The 24,697-nt window shown below is 38.4% G+C and overlaps 1 protein-coding gene across 1 annotated transcript in view; it reads left to right on the forward strand.

Moving 5' to 3' along the window:
- The first annotated feature begins 5,712 nt into the window (after positions 1–5,712).
- Positions 5,713–24,697, forward strand: part of HMGA2 (high mobility group AT-hook 2) — a 199,096-nt gene continuing 180,111 nt past the window's right edge. The window contains exons 1-3 of the mRNA XM_043969319.1: positions 5,713–5,823; positions 8,865–8,951; positions 22,678–22,728. Coding sequence (XP_043825254.1) covers positions 5,713–5,823; positions 8,865–8,951; positions 22,678–22,728 — 249 coding nt within the window. The remainder of the gene's footprint in view (positions 5,824–8,864; positions 8,952–22,677; positions 22,729–24,697) is intronic.

Below are 24,697 nucleotides of genomic sequence, written 5' to 3' on the forward strand. Positions count from 1 at the left end.
ATTACCTATTCTAATAAAACCAGGGCTTCAGTCCAAATGTTCTTAATTTATAATCCTACTCTCCTTCACTGATTATTGTGTGCCTGATCCCTTTAAGTAAGCTGTGTTCTTCTAGAGCCACATCCTTTGTAAAAATCCTAGTCTACCAAGTTGTAATGATACTTGTTAGACCAACTTTTCCTCTTTGCAATAGGATCTCTAGTTCCCTCTGTTTGTTACCCATATTTTGTGCATTTATATATAGACATCCAATGCCATAGCTATCATAGAACATAGTTCTTCACTCCTCTCTCCTTTGGGACACTGGCTTTCAACTGCTATTCTTCCTCTCTTTATGTACATGTTGCTCTTTATGCCTTTTTTTTTTTTTGGTGAGGCAATTGGGGTTAAGTGACTTGCCCAGGGTCTCACTGTGTCACGTGTCTGAGACAGGATTTGAACTCAGGGCCTTCTGAATCCTGGGCCAGTGCTCTATCCACTGCACCACCTAGCTGCCCCTTTCTATGCCTTTTGAAACTCACATGGACACTTGTCCTTCCCTCTTCCATTTCAGTTTAGACATAAAAATGTTTATTATTATTAAAGAGTCCAAGCAAAGATTTTTTTATCAGGTTTTTTTTGGTCAGGTATGCCACATTTCTGAATCGTTATCTCCTATAATGTCCTATATGGAAGGGCTTACTTAGTCTTTAATCATAGTTGTAATAAGGCAGCCGCTGGACTTTGTCAAGAGGAAAGGAAGAGGACAGAGAATGGACAGAACTGTGTGATAGGGAAATAATATTGGCAACCATGTAGAGGATAGACTGGAATGGGTGAAAGGAAGCAGGGAGACCAGTTAAAAGACTATTAAAATAGTTGAGGTGAAGAAGTGATATAAGCCGGAACTAGGGTGATGGTTTTTTATGAATGGAGAGAAGGGAATATATAAAAGAGATGCTGTGGAGATAGAAAGGACAAGATTTGGCAACTGATTAGCTATGTGGGGTGAGTGTTAGGAATCAAGGATAAGAAGGAAAGTTATGAATCTGGATGATCCCACTTTTCAACTGCAGAGCTTCCTTATTTCAACTCCACCAAATAAGATGCCTCTCCCAGAATAAGCTGATCACTTCTAACCCCATAACCATGCTCCTAACTCAAGTCTTATATACCATTTCCCTCAGTTTTCTTTCTCCTTCTTAATGAAAGTCTGGAAGGTATAGTACTAAATCCTCCCAAATCCCACTGTTGATCAGCTTGGGAACTTTGACCTGCTCCATTTCCAACATGTGCCAGTTTGCCCAACCTGATATGCCTCCCCCATTCCCATGGGCTTACAATATTAATGCCAAACTTGGTTCAGACATCTGATCAGCTTAGCCCTTTGCAGCTCAGAGCTCCTGGGCTCAGATGACCCAGCAATCTCAGCTTCTTCAGTAGCTGTCTTTACAGATGTATGCCACCACACCCAGCTATGACTTGCTTTAGAAATTCTTAAAAGTCCCCCTGTGGGGCAGCTAGGTGGCTCAGTGGATAGAGCACCGGCCTTGGAGTCAGGAGAACCTGAGTTCAAATATGGCCTCAGACACTTAACACTTACTACCTGTGTGACCCTGGGCAAGTCACTTAACCCCAATTGCCTCACTTATAACCATGGTTATAAGATTTGGGAGTCAGGAATCAGGAGTAACTGGTCACTGGACTCAGTGAGATATAAAAGAGGTATGAGACAGATCATGCTTAAAATTTGCTTACAAGAATGGGGCAAAAACTTCAAACTCAAGGATTATGAAAACCTAAGTTTAAAAATTTGAAGATATTTGGGGTCATTAGTCATGTTTTCAACTCTATTTCCTACTGGAAGCAGAGGGCTCAGAAGAGAAAAGCTTCAGAAGTGAAGAGCTGGCTAAAAAGTTGGCATTTGATGAACTCAGATTCAGGAAAGTCCTGGGTTCCTGCCTTTGACTTTGATTAGCTTAGTCACTATGGACAAATCACTTAACTCTTCAAATCTTCACTTTCTAATTCTGTAAAATGGGAACAGTGACTCTTGTAGTGCATACATTAGAGGGCTATTATAAACATCAAATGAGAAAGTGTATTAAAATTTTTTTTGGAAAACTTAAAAGTCCATATGTCAGCCATTACTAAGAAATACACATGTGTAATAATTAGTGAAGGGAACAGCATTACAACTTCATCAAATTAAATGGTTCTAATTAAATGGCTAAATGGTTTAGCTAAGACAATTGGAGACTAGGGTAATATACAGTGTTAATTGAACAGTTCAGACAATGTGAGCAAAAAGAGTCGGAGGGGCCATTGGGAAAGGATTCATGGAAGCATTAGATCCTAAGCTAGAGCTTTGAAGGACAGGTAGGATATGGATAAATGGAATTTGTGGTGGGCATTTCTGGCAAGGACGAAAGTTGGGGAATGTGTGGGGTTTTTGGTTTTTTATCTTTAGCTAAAGGTCTAAGAAAGAGAAATGTATCAGAATGTTTCTTAAACTTGCTTTAGTGATTTTGATTTAATAAAAAAACACACAAGTGCACCAGTTTTATGGGGGAGGGGACCAAGTGCCTCATATAATTTCAGAGCTTGAAATAAAAATATGTTTATTTACATGCTGAAAATATATGTGAACATGAAATCATTCTTAGGAATTGTTTCCAAATAATTGAAAACACAATGCAAAATTATTTAGACCAAATTTGATGCAATGAAAATTTGTTTGGTGTCCTTATTGCAGCAAATTTTGGAATGGAGAAAAGTTTGAGACCAAAATGAGAATGTCCCAAAAATAGACTGCTGCCATTTTCCCTCAGATTTTTCTGTGCTTTTCTCAGTCCCAGGTCATTGCAAGGATTTAGTGGCCAAAAGAAAGCATTAGAGTCCCCTTCTTATCTGCCACCTTAAAAGCAGCTTTTTTTCCCCAGCTGAGTATGTATTTCTCTGACCCCTTTCTCCCTATTTTAAAAAAGGAAATACCCCCCCCCAAAAAAAACTAAACACTAAAATACCAGCTTTAAGATACTTCCTGACTTAAATCCCTGTTAACCTTCTTCCCTACTCATTCTTAAAATCCATCTGCCACTACAGGCAAAAAAACAAAAAACAAAACAAAATAAAAACACACTTGTGTATGTGTGTACAAATGTGTATACCACAGTACAAATCTATGTCCATATTCAAATGTACAAATTTGGTATTGAATAAATGTTATCGGAATAGCTATAACTGTAGTCCCAGTAGTGTAAATGTAGGGAAAATGGCTTTTAATCTATTAGAGGAATTCCTCAGATAAAGCTTCCATCTTTCCAGCCAAGTTCTGAGCCTTTGGTTCCTATCAAATCTTTCCTCAGTCAGCTGTTGGACTCACAATTGAGTGATGTGAGGCACTCCCTCCCAATCAGGGCTAAGTGTTCCCAGACCTATGCAGAAAATCCTGGGTTCTTTCTTGAAGAACTGAATACAGCTGAATTCTCAGCTCAGCAATGGGCAACTGAAAAAAGATTTCAAAATTAAAATGCTAGCCAATCAGTACTGAAATGTATTTTAAAGACATTTTAATATGCCTAAAGTGTATAGAGATAAAATTTATGGTGATACATCTAATGGCTAGAAATTAGTTTTTATTTCAGTAGAGTCTGGGATTTTGAAAAATAGCCTTATCTTTTCTGGGTTAAAATGTCATGCTTACTATCAACCCAAAGGTAATTCGGGGTGGGAAGGTGATATGGGAAAAGCTGAGCCTAATTGTTTCTGAAGGTTTTGTTGTTGCTGTTGTTGTTGTTATTTGAGGATGAAAAATGGCAAATTCTCCCCCTCTTGAAAAATAGAACTTTGACTTTTGGGGTGTTCACATAATTCCAAAACCGACTAAGTTACAAACTTAAGGCTTGGCAACATTGGAGTTTTCACTGAAAAAGGAAAATCAAGACACATTGAAGGAATTGTTTAAGTATTTTAAGTCCTCCGAAGTTCTCCAAGAGTGTGGGTGACCATTTCTTCCTGGTTCTTGGGTAGAGGTCTCCATTCAGGGCACCCAAGCTGGATGTGCCCTGCGGAGTCTTAGCAAGACAGACTTACTCCTCTGTCCCATTCTTTCCTGGAGAAAAGGTTTTTGTTTGTTTGGTGTTTTTTTTTTAAGTTCATGCAATCACAAAGGATCATCACTCTTCTCTTAGCCTCTAATTGACTGCCGATATGTGTTTCTTCATTCCTTTTTTCTCGTCCAATGGATTCGAACCTGACACTCCCAAGCAGCACAAAAGTTGTCCTACATTGTCCTTTTTACATAATTGAGAACCAGGCAATCCCTTCTTTCCTCTCTCCTAGGAATCTGAACACCGAAGTCCGGCGATGTGAAGCCGGGATTAATTTCTCTCTTTTCTTTCACACGACAATCTGGAGTTCCGTTCCTGGGACACTGGGATTCCCTAGTTTCTCCCTTTAAACCAAGGTCTGCACTGGGGCATGAACGGTCCAGAACACGTGAGCGTGTCTCAGTATGCAACATGTGCTGTACCTCCCCACTGCTGCCGTATTTCTAATGTTTTCTCTGGCCTAGGTCCAACCCCCATCTCGTGTGTGTGTGTGTGTGTGTGTGTGTGTGTGTGTGTGTGTGTGTTTTCCGCCCTACCTCCTCTTTTCATTCTCCACCCCCCCTTCCTTCTATATCCCCCTCCCCGACCGGGACCCCCGGCCACCACACAGCCCCTTCCTATTTTATGGTCCGTGATTGGAGGTGGGCACTACCTACTCCTTCCCCTTGGCGCATCCCAGTTGAGTAGTTGGGTAGGGCTCAGCGAGTATTCGCAGCCGGGGCAGCGCAGCTAGCACACGGACCGAGGGAGGCTCTGGGACTTCAGTCTCAGTCTTCTCCGCCCCTTACCCCATCCCGCTCCGATTTGTTTTCAATGAGAGCTCTTGTGCCTCTGCAGCCGCTCCCGCCGCCGGAGACACCCGCAGCCTCGCAGCTTGCCTGAAACACTCGCTCCTTTTCCATGCCTTATTTGACTTGGTTCTGACCCGATCTGAGGGCGACAGCAATCTGAGCCCCCACGCTCCCTCCCCAGCCTGCTTTCCATCTGCAGAAGGAGGTGGGTTTTTTTCCTCCTCTCCTTAAAAGAAAAAAACAATTATTGTGGAGGAGTAGAGGTTGATTTTTTTTTGGGGGGGGGGGGGGAGGGACGTTCCCCGCTTAACACTGCAAACGACACAATTAGCTGAAGGCTGCTACTTCCTCACGGTGGCTTCGGAATTGCTCCTCGTAGCCACCATCCCCTACTTTTAAACTGCCAATAGAGGAGATTCTCCCCCCACCCCTTCAGCTCTCCTCCTCCTCCTCCTCCTCCTCCTCCTCCTCCTCCTCCTCCTCCTCCTCCTCCGGCACCATCACCCTCTCCTCTCCTCTCTTCTCCTCTCTTCTGTTTGGCAGCACCAGGACGTCCGGTGCGAATGGTGGCAGCAACAGCCGCATCAGCACGAGCAGCAGCAGCAACAGATCTTGTCTAAACCTGCCCCCCCCCCTCACGCCCCTATCCCCCACCTCCTCCTGAAAGGTGCTGGGAGGATTTTTCGGTGCTGAGGAGGAGCAGCTGCACCAAGGGCAGCGGCAACGGCGGCGGCAAACAGCAGCGGCGGCGGCGGCGGCGGCAGCAGCAGCAGGAGCGGCGACAAACAGCAGCAGCGGCGGCCGCGGCGGGAGCAGCAGCAGAAGTCAGAATGAGTGCACGAGGCGAAGGAGCCGGTCAGCCCTCCACTTCCACCCAGGGACAACCTGCCGCCCCAGCGCCTCAGAAGAGAGGACGAGGTCGACCAAGGAAGCAGCAACAAGTCAGTAGTAAGGGAGAGGGGGCGGCAATAAACCCCAAGCCACCAACCCTAGAGTCGGAACACCGACTCTAATACACCTCGTGTGCTGACCCCGAAATCCAGACAGATAGACTGAGAGCAGGACAGATAGAAGAGTGACGAGCTCAGAGCCTCGGAGGGCCGCCTTCTGCTCTGTGCTGAAGGCTAGGAGAATCAAGGGGGAGCCAGGGTCTGGGAGGGGGTGTAAGGGACAGAATAGCCCTCCGGGTGACGGCTGGCCCCTTTGCGCATGGGAGAGGCGCGCGGGGGGCTCTGGGGGATGAGGAGAGGGAAAGTCCAGAGGAGAAAGGGAGACTCTGGGGAGCAGAGCTGGGGGCAGGGGTGGTGGGGAAGTACTCAGGAGAGGGAATCAGGAAGGAGGTGAGAGGTATTTTTAGGGAATGCGTCTCCCTTGAACTTTCGCTATTGTGCCAGGCTTTTGCGTCTGGGGCTTCCCCATGTAAATCTGTAACCCGGAGCCTCCGGGAGCCGACCAACCAGCGCTCTCGGGCTCCTTTCGAGCTGATTTTGAAATTGCAAGAAGAGAAGGAGGTTGCAGTGGTGGTGGTGGCGGCGAAGGGGACTTGAGGGGCTTCCCCGGGCTATCTCCCTCCCTGCTCTGGGCGGACTGGTCTGAAGTCCGGGCGCTTGGAGAGTCGAGGAGGATGAGTCCCGCGCTCTCCTTCATCCCAAAGACCGGGAGGGAAGCTGGAAGAGAAAAGCAGTCCCGTTGCACCCTCTCCTCCCTCCTGCCCGCCGCCCAAGTCACCTCTGGCTCCCACTCCTCACCCCCGGTGGCCCGATTCCATTCACCTCCCTCTTTACAAAGGATGCATAGGGACCGAACTGGCGCTGGGGGATCTGCAGTCGCCTCTCTGTTTCCAAGAGTTCTTTAATAAGGCGGCCAGACTTACCAGGTTCTAGGGGCCTGCAAGGGTTAAGATGACCCCGGGAAGTTGCTTCAAGGAAAGCCCCCTCAAACTCCAGCAAGGTCCTAGGACCAAGATCGGATAGTGTTGAAAAGGCCCTTTTCATAAACTTGAGAAGGTTGAACGTTATTAGGTTGATTCCCTTGTCTTCTCCACCCCCCTCCCCATTAGCTACCCCCCTCCAGTCCCTTACCCACTTTGCGCAGAAATGCATAAATTAGACCTTGCTTTTCCTGAGTAAATCGGTGGGGGGTGGGGAAGGGGCGAGAGAGTGGTGACTGGGAATCTAAGCACAGTTGATGGGTTTTGTCTGCGGATGCAACCAATTAAGCGTGCAGCTTTGCTGGGCGTCGTGGAGGGGAGAGGGCTAGAGGTTTTGTTTGCTGTAATTTCCATGCTTTGCAAGTAATGATTGGAAGGGAAGATGCCCAAGGCATCCTAAGATCCGGAACTTTAAAACGTTTAACTTGGTAAATTCTCTTGAAACTCATTCGAATGACCAGTCGGATGAAAAAATGTTCTTTGAGGCTCTTAGCAGCCTGCAAACCCTTTCTCAAGGTGGGGAAAGTAAACGGTTTTTGCCCTGGTTCTGTTCTACATCCGAAAAATGTAGAGAATACCCTTTGGAAATCGAAAAAGCAGAAGCAAAGATGGAAACCTCGCTGCCCCCTCCCCACATCCATCTCCCCACGCCCGGTCCTAAGAGAACTTTAGGGGTCTGTTTTACACGTCTCAAGAAATTTCCTTTCTCTGCCCCCAAATCTCAATCTTATTCTTTCCCACACTATTGTCCACTTGTAATTTTCTAGGAAAAAGAAGTCCAAAAGTTTAGCGAGATCTGGGAATATTGAGATTTTAACTTTGCATTAAGGCAAGTTCTCCAAAAGAAAGAAAAGAACAAAAAGAAAACCGTATGTCTCAAAATTTAGATATGCTTACTATCGCTCGAGTCTTCTACTGAATTTTGGAAGCATCCTTTCCCAGTTTTCCTTAAATATACGTATGCAAATTTAAAAGACTTTTAACCCGATTTAATTTAACCACGGGCTACCCTTAATCAGTCATGCCACCTAATCTGAATGAAATGTTCACTATTCAGGACCAGAAGGGTTTCCTAGACTTGATGATTCACTGGATAAATATTTATGATCTGTACTATTCAGAATTCATATACCATTAATGAGTTGATTAGTTACTATAAACTAGGAACCTTTAAAACATTTTTTTAATGGATAGTTGTTGTTTTTTTTAATCCCATGGTATCCCAGGCCCCTTTTTGTCTCACAATTCCTACTCTTCAAACTATGTCCTTAAGGAATTGCCTAGGAGGAAAATTTCCAAAAGAAAATGTGTTGTTTGCTTTCTAACAAAAGACACTTAGGTTAAAAAAAAACTGTCAACTAACCGAAGGAAATGAAGAATTGAAGCAACTATTCTGATATTTCAAACATCCATCCACCCACCCCACCCCCACACAAACTGCCTTAATTATCTAGACCTTTTAAGAAAAAGGATTATTTTGACCTGAAAAAAATCTAGCTAATTGCTCCATTCCTTCCCAGTGAATGTGCACATTTGATTGTAGTGAAAATAGTATGAATGTAAGTTAGAAGTATGAAAACAACTAGTTTGTAATCTTTAAGAAAAACCTGACTACACATTGCCTTTCAGTTTTCCAGAATAGGGTTATAAAATGGGCTACATCTTGCTGTTATTGATAACGGTATGTAAAATTGGTTACTGATATTCATGTTAAATGATTTCATTTTCAAGGGTTCCCAAGGCAGGACTGTGAGAAATCAACATATTAAAACACTTAGGACATGCCACCATGTCATTCCTTTGTTAACTTTTAGAGTTGAAATGACGTCTTGTTTTCATATGCAAAGCAGAATTTCCTCTTTGAACACTTAGGTTCAAGGTATAGTTATTTCCTCTTTCTGTAAACTCTGTAGCATTATTCATTTACACATGAACTGCATGTGGTCTAAAAGTTCAGTTGAGCAGTTCAGGCTCATAATTGAGTTGGAGGGAAAATTTACTTTAGACTTTGTTGCCACAATAGTATGTTGTTTTTTCTTCCTCTGTGTTTAGGAGCCTACAGGTGAGCCCTCTCCTAAAAGGCCCAGAGGAAGACCTAAAGGAAGCAAAAACAAGAGCCCCTCAAAAGCTGCCCAAAAGGTGAGATTTCTAGGGAAAGATTTCCCAACACAACCATTTTCTCAGCAGCAACAGCTTCCTTGTCATCTTAATCATTCAAGGTCCAAACCTGAGGATTTGTTCCATTTGGACAACTCAAGATACATTTCTCAGGTTTTACATTTGTAAGATGTAAGATGAGAGTTAACCTTTTCCCCCCAGGAAGTTGCTAAAGACAAAACACATGAAGACTATCTATCTATCTATCTATCTATCTATCTATCTATCTATCTATCTATCTATCTATCTATCTATCTCCATGCAAAAGGCAAAAAACACAGTAGTGTACAATGTCAAAGGAGAGAAGAAAATATTTCAGTGTGATTATTGAGATCTATGTTAATGAAGGGAGTTAAAAAAAAACCAAATTAAACATTTTGCCTAGTCGTGGAATTTAATTTTTTTTTCTCATGAAGAAATGAAGATTCATTTCCTGTGTCCTTATTTACAATACCACTTCAAACCAAATCCCTCTATTAAAGCTAAGTGCTTTGTCAAACATGTGGTAATTCAAAGTAAATCCAATTATGTGTTGATGGAAATAAGTGCATTTCTTGAAATTTACAGCTTTAAAATGTGATGGTAATGTAAACTGATTGTGAGTTACAACCACTGTGACTTACAATGGATATTGTTGGATAATCTATTTCAAAGAGCTTAATTTTTTTTTGCTTTAATTCATAATTGGGCACTTTAACAATTTCAACAGATTTTAACAAATACAATTTGCTGCACTTCAGAAGTCCATTTAATAATTTGTGATGTAGTTCTTTGCAGAAGCCAGTCAAGTCTAAGATTCAGGATCTCTCTTTATAAACACTAAAAGACAAGTTCAAACAACAGTTTCTTCCCATTGGCTGAGTATGATTTGCAAAGGTTATGTATTAGAGTCCATGCTATTGCACTGCATGTCGGAGAACTTTTGGTGAACAGAAAAAGTTGTATGAAGCCTTGAAAATAAATACACGAGTCAAGTTTCTGTAGCATGTAACACTAAAAGGTCAATACTAGTCTCTTAACTTAAAGGTTTGAAAAGTGGTTAAAAATTTTAAAAGCTCAATATATTTAGGAATAAATCATGATACTTGGTATAGTTATCCATTTCCAGTAGATCCCTGAAGAGTTTGTGTGTGTGTGTGTGTGTGTGTGTGTGTGTGTGTGTGTGTGTGTGTGTGTTGGAAACGAACTAGGGACTCATGTAAATGTGGTTAATTTTTCTGTGTGGTTTACTTTGTGCCTGTGGGCATTGACCAAGTCATATGTGATAGTTTCAATGTTATACATTTCCATAGCAACTCATGATAAATATTAAGTTATTGAGGGGGTGAATATGGTTTCACGTCTGTTTTATTTTTAACTGTTTTGAATAGCTAGTTGAGAGATCGTATTTATAGTATGTGTGTTTAAATCCACATTTGTTTCCCAGAATTTAGAGAAGGAGTGAGCCATGTTTTAATCAATAGATCTGGAAGTGACTGACAGTGCAAGTTCTCATATTTTATGTTGAAAACTAAGAAGGAAAAACTTGGTTATTTGAAGGAGTTGATTTTTCTGTTAGTTACATTTTACTTGACATTGAATTAATAAAAATTAATTTTAGAAAAAAACCTTTTTAAACAAAAACCTCTAATTTTATAAACAAGTCCAATGAAATGGGATGCTATACCTTGCTGTATTTATGATAAAGGCTTAAATTTTGAAGTAAAAGTGTATTTTTTTTAAATCATTGTGAAGTTTTCCAGGAAATCTTTACAATTTTTTCCTACATGAGTGATTTTAAAGTTCAATGGAGGGAGGGGCAGTTTTTATTCACAAATAAACTGGAATCAAAGTGGGATTTTAAAAAATGGTTATTTCACCTTTTTGAATTGGAAGTATTCACCTGATAACTAAGAAAACTCAAACCCTGTTTAAAAAGAAAACCAAGAGACATGTGCCTCATTTGACTTTTTAAAAAACACACTAACAAAACAGTACTGTCTGTGCTCCTGAGTTATGTCTGACTTGCTTTTAGTTTCTTTCATGACAGGCCTTGTAAAATGGGCATGCATCCTGTGCTCTATTCATCAACCTTTGGTTAATCTACAGATGTCTAGAGGAGTGAGTGAAATTTTCAGAATTGAAACATGTCTCCAAATGCACCTTTTTCTTTTCTAAAGAGAGTACCCCTTCCCTTAAATCTTGTCATTTTTTACTATGAATCCAATTTACAAAATTATTCCACATAACTCACCTATGAGAATTCTAGTCATAAAGGTGATTCAGAAAACTTGCCTACAGGTTGTCTTATTTTCCCTTGATCTCACAAATTAAGCTTTCATTGGAGGAAATATTTCCTTGCAATTTGTAAAATAATGAATCATGATGCTGAAACTTAAGTTTCTTACTGGCTTTTAAAAATAGTATTCATTAATTTTGTCAGATCCTTTGCAGAGGTACTTAGTTGCTAAACATATGGAACCAAACTTTCTTGAAGAATAGTTGTATATTTCCAAGTAAATCCATTGAAATACACAGGAAGAGTTCATACCATGCAAGGTATGGATAGACCACTAGAATTCATAGAGGCTAATACAAGACTCTATGTTTAGCTAATTGGGTATTCTTTCGTGAACTATTGCACATCATCTTAAAAAACAAATCACAAAAACTGATAGGAGACTTTAACAACCACACAAACTTAAAAATTATTATTATTATATTGTCAACTGCAAATGCCCTTAAATTGGTCAAAGAAAAGCTTACACTAGAATTGTGATTGTGTTGTGTTTAAAATTTCTTGGGGCATGATGTTTCTCTACTTGTGGAGATTGTGTTTGGTTGGATTTAGTAAACTGGCCTTGGGGCATTTGAAAACAAACTGTTCTTGTTAGGAAATTAGCAATGTGAAACTTGACAATGCATGCAGAATGTTGCAAGACCAATTGGACAACCCATAAAGTAGCAATTACTATAATTTCAGGTCAGGCACATATAAAAATTGGCTTAAGCATAACAAATAAAACTTGTTCAGAAACAAACAAATACAACTTATAATTTTGACTACTGGGGGGAAGAGAGAAAAGAACAACTGATATCCTGTTGTTGTTTTTTTTTTGTTTTTAATGAAGGAAAAGAAAAGGCCTAGGTGTGTCTAGACTAGATGTGGGCCAGTTTACAGGATGCTGATATCTCTCAAATGAGGGATCAGAATTTTCTCCTGAACAAATTTCATTTTGGTACTGTTTCAAATTAATCAAATGAAAAATGATGAAAACTGATTGTTTTCCTTTTTAAAAAAATGATAAATAACCAACAAAAATGTTGCTTTTAACCTTTTGTTTTGGTTTCCATTTTTTAGATTGAGGGAATTGGTTTTCATTAGCTTTTCTCCCAATTCCTTTATAACTTTTCTGTGCCTCTCATGTTTGTACTTTATAGAAATACATAAGGTTTCCCTTGTTTAGGATGAAGAAAGCAATGTTCTTCAGAAGGTTGTTGGGTTGTTTTTTCAGGGACGGGGGGAGGAGGGTTACTTTTTAATCACAATAAAGAATGTCAGATAGGTCACTTTAAAATATTTAGTGAATAAATGAATATTTTTTAGATCAAAAGCTGATGATTACTCCAGTACTTTTGAAAATCTTTGCCTAAGGTTGAATTACATTTTAATTGGAGAGAAGTTAAATGTTCGGGAGGACTCAAGGTGAGAGAAACCAATAGGACTTTGATATTTTAGCCAACTCTATTCTTCTAAGCACAATGGAGAATGGAAGCCATGCTTATCCAGGTAAAATGTATGCTTTTTGTCTTTTGTGCTCAGTCAGCATAGTGCTTGGCACATAGTAGGTGCTATATAAATGCTTATCCCCTTCCTTTCCCCCCTCCCCTTGAATTGTCTGGACAGCTTCCTACAACCTCACCTCACCATGCTAGTGTAGACTAAACCCAAATATCAATTGCACACTAGAAAGTTAGGCTTTTGCTTCTTGTTCTTATTCATTCCACACTAATTCTATACCTTGAACTGCCAACTGTATTTTACAGATTATCACCAATACTTCACAACCATTTTAGGAGGACAGACTTTTTTTCTTCCTAACTGGTCACTTAAGACAAACCTTAAAATCTATTTAATGACTATAGTCAGGGGACATTTCAAAATATCGGGAAACAAGCATCAAAAGGGAGAAGCCAGAATCTTGTTTGTTGGTAAATTCAAGGAAGATTAATTAGAGTTTATGATAATTCTGCTCTTCCCCCAAATATAGTTGCTATGCTATCAAGAGTTTTAGTTTTAGTCATCCAGAAAGTATAGAGTATGGTAGTCTTATACTGGGGGATCTCCATATCTCTCTCTACAATTCCAAGGAAAAGGCCAGAATTTAGCCAGTTACAGATCACTAAAGGCCCCAAAGGGAACATTTTGGCATAAACTATTTGCATAATTGTTTCATAATGACTCCTCTCTGAGAATGTAGGTACGTCTACCACCAACTCTAGTTGATGTCATCTTTGCCCCACGTCAGTTTCTCTTAGAGATTATGTTCAAACTAAGAAAGAAACAAATGCATTATCCTTGTTTTAGAAAGGAACTAGTTGGGGAAAGCCCTGTTGCTCTATTTGTCTTCACTAGAGTGGACAGCAGCCTCTTTTCTGAGAGCTATCAATTACTCTTCCTGACCTATACTACTGATACATTTTTATCTTGAGGTCTCAGCAGATCATTTTGCAGAGGAGATAGGGTATACAAGATTGCGATTATGTTGCATTTGGGTTCTTACTTGACAAGAGAGCAATGCCAAAGAGCATTTTATGTCAGTTAAATTATTCATACCTGTGGTCTTGTCTTTGTTAATAGACTTAATGCTGTTTCAGAGCCCTCTTAGAACTGCATGGGTGGTAATGGGCCATGCAAATTCCACTGGACTGTCTGTCCTTGGTTCCATGTTATCAGCCATGGATCTCTTTCCTGTTAGGAAGGAGCTAATGGTGAACAATGACTCATTAAATGGAGCATTAACTGTATTTTTGACTGGTTTTTGTCTAAATGTCCCCCTCCAGGTTTTTAAATGATACTTCTATTTGGTTTATCCTGGTGTGGTGTGAACATTCCACTAGTTACATGCTAATCTCAGGGGCTCTGCTTAGAAAGTTGCCTTTGAGAAATGCCATTGTTATTCACTATTTTTGTTTTAAAAGAAAAAGGTGGAAAATAGAGGAAGTGGGTTAAAATTTGAATTCTCATCATCTTTCCTCTTTTTTGATCCTTCTCAATTTTGCCTTTCTCTTTTCTTACCCAAGATTAAATTTGATTTGATTTTGATGATATATTGATATTTATGTGATGAACTCATATATATGTATATGTGTGTATGTGTATATAGATACATATATGTGTATGTATGTGTATATATATATCTGCACCATGTTAGATGATGAGATGTAAACTTTTTTATACTGAAAGCTGACAACATTTTAAAAACATTAGCTATAAAATGTAAGGAATGGTAAGATATTCTCCAAATTTATATCACAAAAGATATACTGGATAATTTTCTCTGACATAAAGACTTAAGTAACATATTTAAATTATATTGAGATTTAAATTATGTTGAGAAGTTGAGTTGATCTAGTGGGTAGGTAGTGGGAAGGATAAGACTAGGAATGGAAATGGTTAGCAAGAGCAATAAAAATGGTATCTAACATGTTTAAAACAAGGATCCACTCAATACTGATTTTCTGGTTAGAGTAATCTTTTGCTTTAATAGGTAAATTAGGCTTTTTATATTTTGAAATGATTACCTGAGGAAGAAAAACTCTTTGTAGACTTTTCTACTGGAACTGCCTTTGAATATGATCTTTGTTGTCATTGCAGAAATGCTTTCATTTTTTTTTTGGTGGGGCAATGAAGGTTAAGTGACTTGCCCAGGGTCACACAACTAGTTAAGTGTCACGTGTTTGAGGCTGGATTTGAACTCAGGTCCTCCTGAATCCAGGGCTGGCGCTTTATCCACTGCGCCACCTAGCTGCCCCAGAAATGCTTTCATTTTGACTATTATATTTCCGCACTAGAAATTCTTTTTTTCTCCTATTATTTCCTTCTAACATCTCTCTGTTTAGAAATCTAATATTTTAAGATATGAAATTATAGGAGAAGCTTTAACTTGAGAAAATATGTGATAAGAGATATATAAGTAAGTATTCTTATTATGTCTTTGAATTTCAGGTTAGGATTTGGGATGTAGTTCTCTGTAAGTTTACAGGAGCTAAGAGTGGGTTATCAGCACCCTGGGCTGCTTTTCTTCCTATGTAAGAACAGAAAGTGTACTGCTTGGTGTTTTTTTTTTAGAGGTTTTATTTTATTTTAGCATTCAGTTAATGAGAGTTTCTTTTCTTTCCCTCCCTCTGTTCCTTGAAGAAAAGAGAAAGAAAATGCTTGTAATTAATATGCATAATCATGTATTACACTTCTCACAGTGGCCACATTCCAAAATGTAAGTCTCCTTTTGAATCTTGAGTTCATCACCTTTCTATCGGGAGGTGGGCACCATGCTTCATTCTGGGTCCCAGGAACCATGGTTGGTCAATACATTGATTAGAATACTTAAGTCTTTCAGTGTTTGTCTTTCCAGAATTGTCAATGTATTGTGTTTCCTGAGATTATAAATTTCCTAATCTAAGAAATCAAAACTTTTGACCAGATAATCTCAAAGTTTCCATTCCATGTTAAACAATCTCTATCACTCCAAGGGGAGAATAAGATTGGAAATTCTAACAATATGATGATCAAAGATATTAGTAACATTATTTCAAATAATTACACATTAAAGAAAAACTTGTGAGAAAGTCTATTTTGTTACTTGACCTATTGCTTAATGCACATCATATCTTAGAATCTAGATTTCAAAAATTTATTCCAGTATAATACATTGTCATTCCAGCATAATGTATTGCATCTAGTATACTGTATTGTCATTTGTAATATATTCCAGTATAATGCATTGCCATTTCATTTGTAAGTAAGTCCCTGTCCCCCAGACTTGCTTTCAAAAGCATTAAATTTTGAAGTGTAAAACAAAAAGAAATAATAGATAAAAACATGAAGAAAGAGATGAATGAAGGGGAAAGATTTGTAAAGCCTGTGGGCATCTGCAGAAGAGTTCTAAAACTTTCCTAAAAATGATACTTTAAGAGGCAAAATTTCCATTTCCCTTTCAACAGAAGAAATCAGTATCACAGAATTAAATGAAATTAAATGAGAGGTTAGGGATATAGATTAAGTTGATAGCAAAGAACATCATTTATCTCCCCTTTCTTGAAAAGTAAAATCTTGGGAAGCATTCAATGTAGCAATAAATACAAGAGCTAGTATTATGATCAGTTAGATTTCCAGGCATGTCTGTTTGTAAATACTAGTATTTTTGGTGGCCCATGTACAACTTAGATAGAAAAAAAGAGAGAATAAAAGTTTCAAACTTCTAAAAGAGTTAGCCATAGAAGATAGCTAAAGTACTGCTTTAAGAAGTAGTCTCAGGAGAGAGTTTCCATTTACATGTAACATTGCTCTGAACTACTAAAGAGCAAGTTTGCTTTTTTAACAAGTCTGAGTGATAATCATGGTATTTTGCCCTCTAGTTAGCGGTGTGTTTTATTTCTGAATAGGTTCATTGTCAATAAGATTCTCACTTAGAAGTCATCATATTTGCCCAGATAAAAAAAGTCTGGCCTTGGTACTTCCCAGGTCAGGTCCTCTCTTTGTAGGGTTTGCTTTCTCTTACTCTAAAATACATTGAAGCCCTTTCATAGCACAGTTCAGTTATTACATGGATTCAGGCATACCAGGATAAAATCATCTGTAATTCTATGATTCTCTTTATGGCCCTTGAAAGATAACAACCACATACTACAGCTCCCATAATACATTTAGTCCTGGAACCTAGACATCACAAAGCAGGTGCCTGAGTGCACATATCAGTGGAATTAGTCACTGGGTAAATTATGTAATCTGACAATTGCTTTGGTAGATTAAATCAGATATTATTTCTCTCTCAAGAACTTTAATTCATGCTTGTAACTTAGTGGGCATTAGTCAAAAGACTTACTAAATGATTCCTTTTTTAAAAGCCACATACATTGTATATAGCCTGATATAAAATGAATTGGCTTCAAAGAAAATTTGTCAATCAGTGTCTTAACCTGTAATGACATCAAGTTTTTCAAAGGCTTATATATGGGTATGAATCAGCTTTCTTTGAAGTGTCTGTTTTCCTACCAGGTTGAATTCACACTTGACTTTTAAGTCTACATCTTATGTCTACATAGGAACATGCTTTTGGACAGTCAAAAGCTACTGTCACCAAAAGAACTCCACACAGTAGACCCCAGTTTCAAAACATAAGAATAGAGGAAAAGGTAAAAAGCTACTAAGTTGTCCTCTTGCCCTAGGAAATTGGTCCAGTTGGTATAGACTATGACATTGGAAAATAATTACTTGTGGTAGAAGTTAAATGTGCAGATGTATGAGTTTGTAGATCATCATTTTACTTACTTTACAAAACCTCAAAGACAGCTATAGTAGGAGATTTTTGTCTGGGGAGTCAATAGTTTGGTTTTTTTTTAATTAAAAATTAATTTAAATGAAAAAACACAGACATTCCAAAATTAAAAGAAAAATCTCATTTTGTTTCATGGAGAGTTCAACAAAGTGATTCTAATGCCCATTGGTCCAGGATCACTAACCATTAAAAATTATTATTTTATTTTAAATTTATGGAATAAAATAAGCATTTCTTTAACATAATATAATAAAAAAGATGATTAATAATCAAGAAACAGTCACTGAAGTTTTACTCTGATACATTATGGTGGTGAGGAAATAACCCTAAGGTGACAGATACAGAGTGGTACTATTCTGATTTCATGATGCCTGAACTTCCTGCATGAATTCTCATTTGTTTAACATGATTTACATGGCTTTCTTTATTTTTACTTTGGTAATCAAGGATCCCTGATTTCCTTAATGAGGGCAGATAATCCTCATGAATTTCTTTGGTTTAAAAAAATATATCACCTAGTGTCCAACGTTCTAGGGACAGCTAGGTGGCACAGTGGATAGAACACCAGGACACCCTGAATTCAAATTCAGCCTCAGACACTTACTAGTTGTGTGACCCTGGACACTTGTCTCAGTTTTCTCACTGGTAAAATGAACTAGAGAAGGAACTGGCAAACCACTCTCGTATTTTTGCCCCACAAGGGGGTCACGGAGTTGGACACAACTGAAAACAACTGAACAACAATCTGTATTTAGAAAAGTATATATGCACATGTAGAAAGGCTTTGGGGAAGTCTAATAGACATTACTAATTGCTCAGCATCATAGAGAATGTCAATTTTTGCTTCTTGTTATGAATACAGGATGCCTCACTTATAAGGGGAAAACCATCTGAATCACTGCTTTAAAAAAAAAAATCTCACACTGTATTCAAAGAATTGAAAGAGTTCCAGAGTCAAAAGGCCAGTGGAGAAAATTGAGGGCCTATTGCAAAGAATAGACCTGAGGGGGTGAGGAGGAGGGAGGGAGGGAGGGAGGGAGAGAAGGAGAGAAGGAGAGGGAGAGGGCGGGGGAGAGGAACAGGGCAGGAGGGAGGGAGGGGAGAGAGAGAGAGAGAGAGAGAGAGAATGAGAATATGAATTTGCCATGGGAAATTGATTTTATAGAAGATTCCTGGGACTAGAGTCTGTCTTAAAAGAGGCAATTCCTCCCCAGGGAACTGGAGTTAGATTTGAGATTGCTTATGATTTTCTAACGATATTTCACAGATGCTGGCATTCTCATGGATTTGGAAAAGTATCTAGAATCAAAGAGCAAGCTTGAGGGATTGAAGATTTGGATTTATATTAGGTTTGATAAAATAAGTGGGGATAATTATTATTCATGGCATAATTGATCTGTTATCGTAATTGGCAAATCTACTTCATGGCTATGAAATTAAAACTGATAGCACAGGGTATTTTTCTCTGTAGATAATTTGGAAGTGCATTCAACTGGATTAATGTTAATCAGCTTAAATTGATGACAATAAGGTTTGTGTTTTACATTTTAGCTCATAGGGTGTTTTTTTTTATATTGGTGCTATGTTCATAAGCTTCTTGCATTATGATTTTGGGGAGATATTCTAGACATATGGAAGAGCTGTTACTATTTGAAAATGATACCAAGACTGTGATGCAGATGTAACATTAAGTTAGATTCTCTTTGATCTGAGAGCTATGATTGATTTAGGTATTAGAGATACCAAGTGGAAGAAACATTTGTCTAGGAGAAAGTTTTCTTCCTCCAGTTAATACTTTGCCTTAAGTGCTTGGATGCATGTGTTACCATGTGTCTCAAGTTAATTTAGTTTTGGTCAATAGTACAGTAAATTTGGAAAAATTGGAAATCTGATCAGAGGAAATCCTATCAGAGAGCATGGTCTGACAACATCATGGTTCCCAAGAACTACAAATATTGGGAATGTAACTAAAATATGAAATATTATATTTAAAATCATAAATTTGGTGATACTTAGACATCTGAACTCTACAGGACTAACTTATCCAAGTGCCTCCCATCTTTAACTTTCCTAAGTTACAGCAATTAATGTCTTGGTAAGAGCCTCATATAGCCCCAGGCAACTGCCTTCAGGCTTCTTTCCTGGAAGTTCTGTATCCATGTATGTGAAGTCATGAAAAGGTCTTGAGTCATAATAATAATGATGATAACTTAACATTTTTACAGCACCTATGATGTGCTAGGTAACGTGCTAAGCACTTTACAAATATGATCTCGTTTCATCCTTACAATAAATCTGGGAGTTAAGTACCATTGTCCCCATTTTACAGATGAGGAAACTGAAGCAAACAGAGGTTAAGTGATTTGCCCAAAGTCACATAGGAAATAAGGGTGGGTAGATGGCACAGGGCATAGAGTGATGAGCCTGGAGTCGGGAAGACCTAAGTTCAAATCTGGCCTCGGACATGAGCTGTGTGACCCTGGGCAAGTCACTTAACACTGTTTGCCGCAGTTTCTTCATCTGTAAAATGAGCTGGGAAAGGAAAAGGCAAAGCATGCCAGTATCTTTGTCAAGAAAACCCCATGAGCAATCATGAAAGGTGTACGTGACCTAACAACAACAGCAACACACAGTAAGTGTCTGTGGTCAGATTTGAATTTGGGTCTTTCTAACCCCAGGCTCAGTGCTCTTATCAGGTGTACCACCTAGCTGGCCCCTGGGGGACCTAGTCCCTGTATCTTTAGCAAGTTTTAAAGGTAGGAAACTGGGTTGGGAGAGTAAGAGTTGCAAAATCTAGAGCACAAACAGACATTGATACCTTTGATTCTATAGATTGAAATGATGTATACATAGAGAGATTGCTCAGGAATACAATCCAAGGGCATCCTGAAAATGACAAGGCAATTAAAAATATATGTAGACAGACTCCAGAGCCAAAGCTGAGGTCTTTGTCTTAGTAGCCCTCAGGCAGAAGAATTCTTATTTGGTCTTAGTTCTTCTTCTACTTCTATTAGCCAGGCCACAAGACCTTGCTCTTCTCTGTCTCCAGCTTCTTTTTGGCCTAAATTTATCCCTACCATATTTACAGGTTTGACATAATGAACAGAAGCAAAGGAGGCCAGCTGGTTCTGCTGCAGTTCAAAAATGGTTTGGTAACCTCTACATTTTCCTTTAGTAATCCCCAAATAATATTGTACCTGTTGGGAAACCAGTCAAGACAAGGGCATGGTAAAGTCAAACTATTGTCAAAGATAGAGGTCCAGGGTTCTCCTCTCAGTTCTGTCAGTCCCAAAGACTTTACTTTGGAGGAACTCATTTTCTGTATCTTTTAAAAATAAATGGGGAGGAGGGGCAGCTAGGTGGTGCAGTGGATAAAGCACCAGCCCTGGATTCAGGAGGACCTGAGTTCAAATCCGGCCTCAGACACTTGACACTTACTAGCTGTGTGACCCTGGGCAAGTCACTTGACCCCAATTGCCTTACCAAAAAAAATTAATAATAAATAAAATAAATGGGGAGGGGCAGCTAGGTGATGCAGTAGATAGAGCACTGGCCCTGGATTCAGGAGGACCTGAGTTCAAATCTGGCCTCAGACACTTAACACTTACTAGCTGTATGACCCTGGGCAAGTCACTTAACCCCAATTGCCTCACCAAAAAATAAAATAAAATAAAATAAATTAATGGGGAGCCTTTCTAGCTCTTGGTCTAGGCTCCCTTTTAGCTCTAATATGATACTAGGAAGGTGATCTATAAAAAAAAAAAGGCAAGTTCTCTTCAAGTGCTTATGCTTAAATTTCAGAATCGTATGGAATAACAGATGACAATAAGACTGCTAATTAAGGCAGATAGGTGGTCCAGGGGATAGAGTGCCAGGTCTAGAGTCAAGAAGACCTGATTTCAAAGCAAGCCTCAGACACTTACCAGCTGGGTGACCCTGGGCAAGTCACTGAACCTTGTTTGCCTCAGTTTTCTCACCTATAAAATAAGCTGAAGAAGGAAATGGAAAACCACTTTAATATCTTTGCCAAGAAAACCCTAAATGGGATCATGAAAAGTCAGACTTGGCTGAACAACAAAGACTGCTGATGATATTAGAGTCACTGCTTTAACAAGCAAGCATTTACTAGGATCCTGTTGTGTTCCTGTCTTAGGAAATAACAATTTTCCTGTCAAGGAAATTGATTACTTGGTTTTTTCTTTATACCTGGGTCTTTAGAATCTCAATTGGGTAGATTACATTGGCAAGGAATACAAAAACATACCTCATACTGTTTCAAGAGCATTTACCTTTTGAAAGAAATGCTCATGCATTAACAAAAATAGCAATAATTTACAGAGTGCTTTATAAAATACACTACATACAATATGTCACCTGAGCCTCAAAATAACACAGTGAAATAGGTGCTAGAGGTATAATATTCCCATTTTACAGATGAGGAAACTGAAATTCAAAGAAGAAATGTAGTCAACACTAGAGTAAGAATTTCAACATGCCTTCCCAACTCCAAATTCAAAACTTAATCTACTACTATACCATGCTTTTTCTCTCTGTGTCTCTCTTTTTCTCTCTCTTTCTCTCTCTTTATCTCCCCCTCCATATAAATGTGTATATATGCACACAAGCATACAAGTACATTATACATATTTGCGTTGCATGTCCACTTATATATTCATATCATATGCCTAAATACTACTAGTCTACTATATGTATAATATATGTAAACTATATTTTTATATGTTTTTTTTAAAACTATGGTTTGTTCAGTTGAGACTGGAAGAAACCATTTTGAAGACAAGAAATATTTGATCTTATAAATGATCCAATCAAAGATTTGAAGGAGAAAACTTTTCATGATGGATTGAGAAATGAGAACCAAGTAGTGTATGCTCAATTACTTTTACTTCTTTTAATTTCCTTTGGGGAAGACTATAGTCTTTATATTTCATAACAGAGGTTCAAGTCTCTTTTGAGCACTTTCTTTTCAAATGAGGGTAACTGGAATTTATTCAAAGATAAGTATTGGGGCAGAAAACAAAGAGCTTTTGAACTAGCCATTCAACTCATCACTGAACATAGAATAACACTGGAAAACATGTCACATGTCCAAATACTACTAAACAGTGCCAGGATGTTAACCATTTACTTGGATTTCATCCTTTTCCCCCCAGAAAGCAGAAGCCACTGGAGAAAAACGACCAAGAGGCCGACCCAGGAAATGGGTAAGTAATAAAATTCCAGTTCTATTTCCTCATCTTTTGACTTCTTAGAGAGAACTCTCTTCATTATCTTGTGTATGTTGGACAGTTGGCAGTGGGAGGAGATATACCATTTTTTTACATGGATTTATCTGGATTTGTCTCTTATTTTCTTTAATATATGTAATATGATGACAATAAATGTAATGAAGGCAAAAGAAAAAGTATCACAGATAAACTTCTTACCTTTATATTCTAGTAGTACTAAAGACACATTTTTTTGGGGGGGGATTTATAACTTTTATATCTTATCAACACGAAAGAAACTTCCACTCTTCATTCAAAACAGAATAACAATGAGATAGATAACTTGGTCATTCAGTAACCCACAAAAGTTAAGGGAACAATAGGAAATACAGTAGTTTGATTTTTCAATGCTGATAAAAGTCCAATAGTATGGTTATAATTTTGAGACTTTTTTGGCCTGTAAAGCTTTATTTTAGATACATCTTATTTTCTCTGAGGTCTGTATTTTTTTAAATTTTCTTTGAACAAGACATTACTTTCTAGTGTTGCTTATTTTAGAGAAAGCTGCTACATATTTAAGTACCATTTGTTTTATGACTATATGCAGATTTCTAGTCTGTGAAACTCAAAAGTCATTCAGCTCATTGAAGATTGTACAAGCTGATTTTTCCCTTCAGATACCTGTATTATTTTCTAGTTGCTGTTTCCCTTATCTCCATTTTTTCATCTTTCTGATGACATTAAGGAGGACTTCACTTAAAAGGGTCAGAAGGTCCATCACTTAATAAAGAAGAAGATATAATGCACAATGTATTTTGTACTGACTTTTTCATGATTTTCTTCATGCATCCTGTTTTTCCTTTTTCCACTTAAATGCTGTCTTTTTTCTATAGGCAGTTTCTGCCTATTTTTTGTTTTACTTATATTATTAATTTCTTAATGGCTGTATTCTCTTGCCTCTTTATTTTGCAACTTTCTGAGAAGCAAAACAAGGAGTAATTTGTTTTACAAAAATAAAATTCTGATATCTTGGACATAAAGATCCCATGCCTCTGAAATCTTGGCTTTTCTGATCTTCATGCTGGGTGGAGATATCAAAGATTTTATATATCATTGAAAGGCTTGTGTTGCAAGACTTTGTAACAACATCTGAGCCATCCTTCTTATTGACTTCACTAAGGTATGGCTGCTAGCTTTAGTTTGCTCAGAGTGGAAAAGAATTGTGTTGTAGATTATTGAAAAATCTCAGTTTTGGTCCTTGAAGATTTTTTCCCCGTACATAGTAGAGGAAATAAAAGGAAATTGTGCACATTTCTTTATAGATCTTAGTACTTCTGGTTTGTACTTTTTATATTGTCAAGAAAATGGTGCCAGTAATAGTGAGAGTTTAAATTCAGTGAAATCCTTTGGTGAAAAACTTTCTCTGAAGAAGTAAATTATTGAGTTTTCCGTAGAAACAGCCTTGTATTTTCTAGTATGTTTAATTCTTTCCAATAGTGTCATTTGCTTTTTTCCTTGAATTAGAGGTATATATTTTAAAGTCACTGGATTGACTAGGCTCATGGTTTGGAAAACAATGTTTTCCCTTTTTATTCTTGCAATGCTTATTAAACCCATTTGCTTTTTAAAATATATCCTATGGGGCAGCTAGGTGGCACAATAGATAGAGCACCAGCCCTGGATTCAGGAAGACCTGAGTTCAAATCCAGCCTCAGACACTTGACACTTACTAGCTGTGTGACTCTGGGCAAGTCACTTAATCCTCATTGCCTCACTATATATATATATATATATATATATATATATATGTGTGTGTGTGTGTGTGTGTGTGTGTGTGTGTGTGTGTGTGTGTATCCTATAAATTGCATGCAGTAATGGTTTAATGTAATAGGGTGGGTAGGAAACACATAGGATATTTTTTTCATGGGTCTTCTCTTTACCAATTCTCTTGAATGGACTTTCAAGT

Source organism: Dromiciops gliroides, chromosome 5 (assembly GCF_019393635.1).
Source record: "Dromiciops gliroides isolate mDroGli1 chromosome 5, mDroGli1.pri, whole genome shotgun sequence".
Lineage (NCBI taxonomy): Eukaryota > Metazoa > Chordata > Mammalia > Microbiotheria > Microbiotheriidae > Dromiciops > Dromiciops gliroides.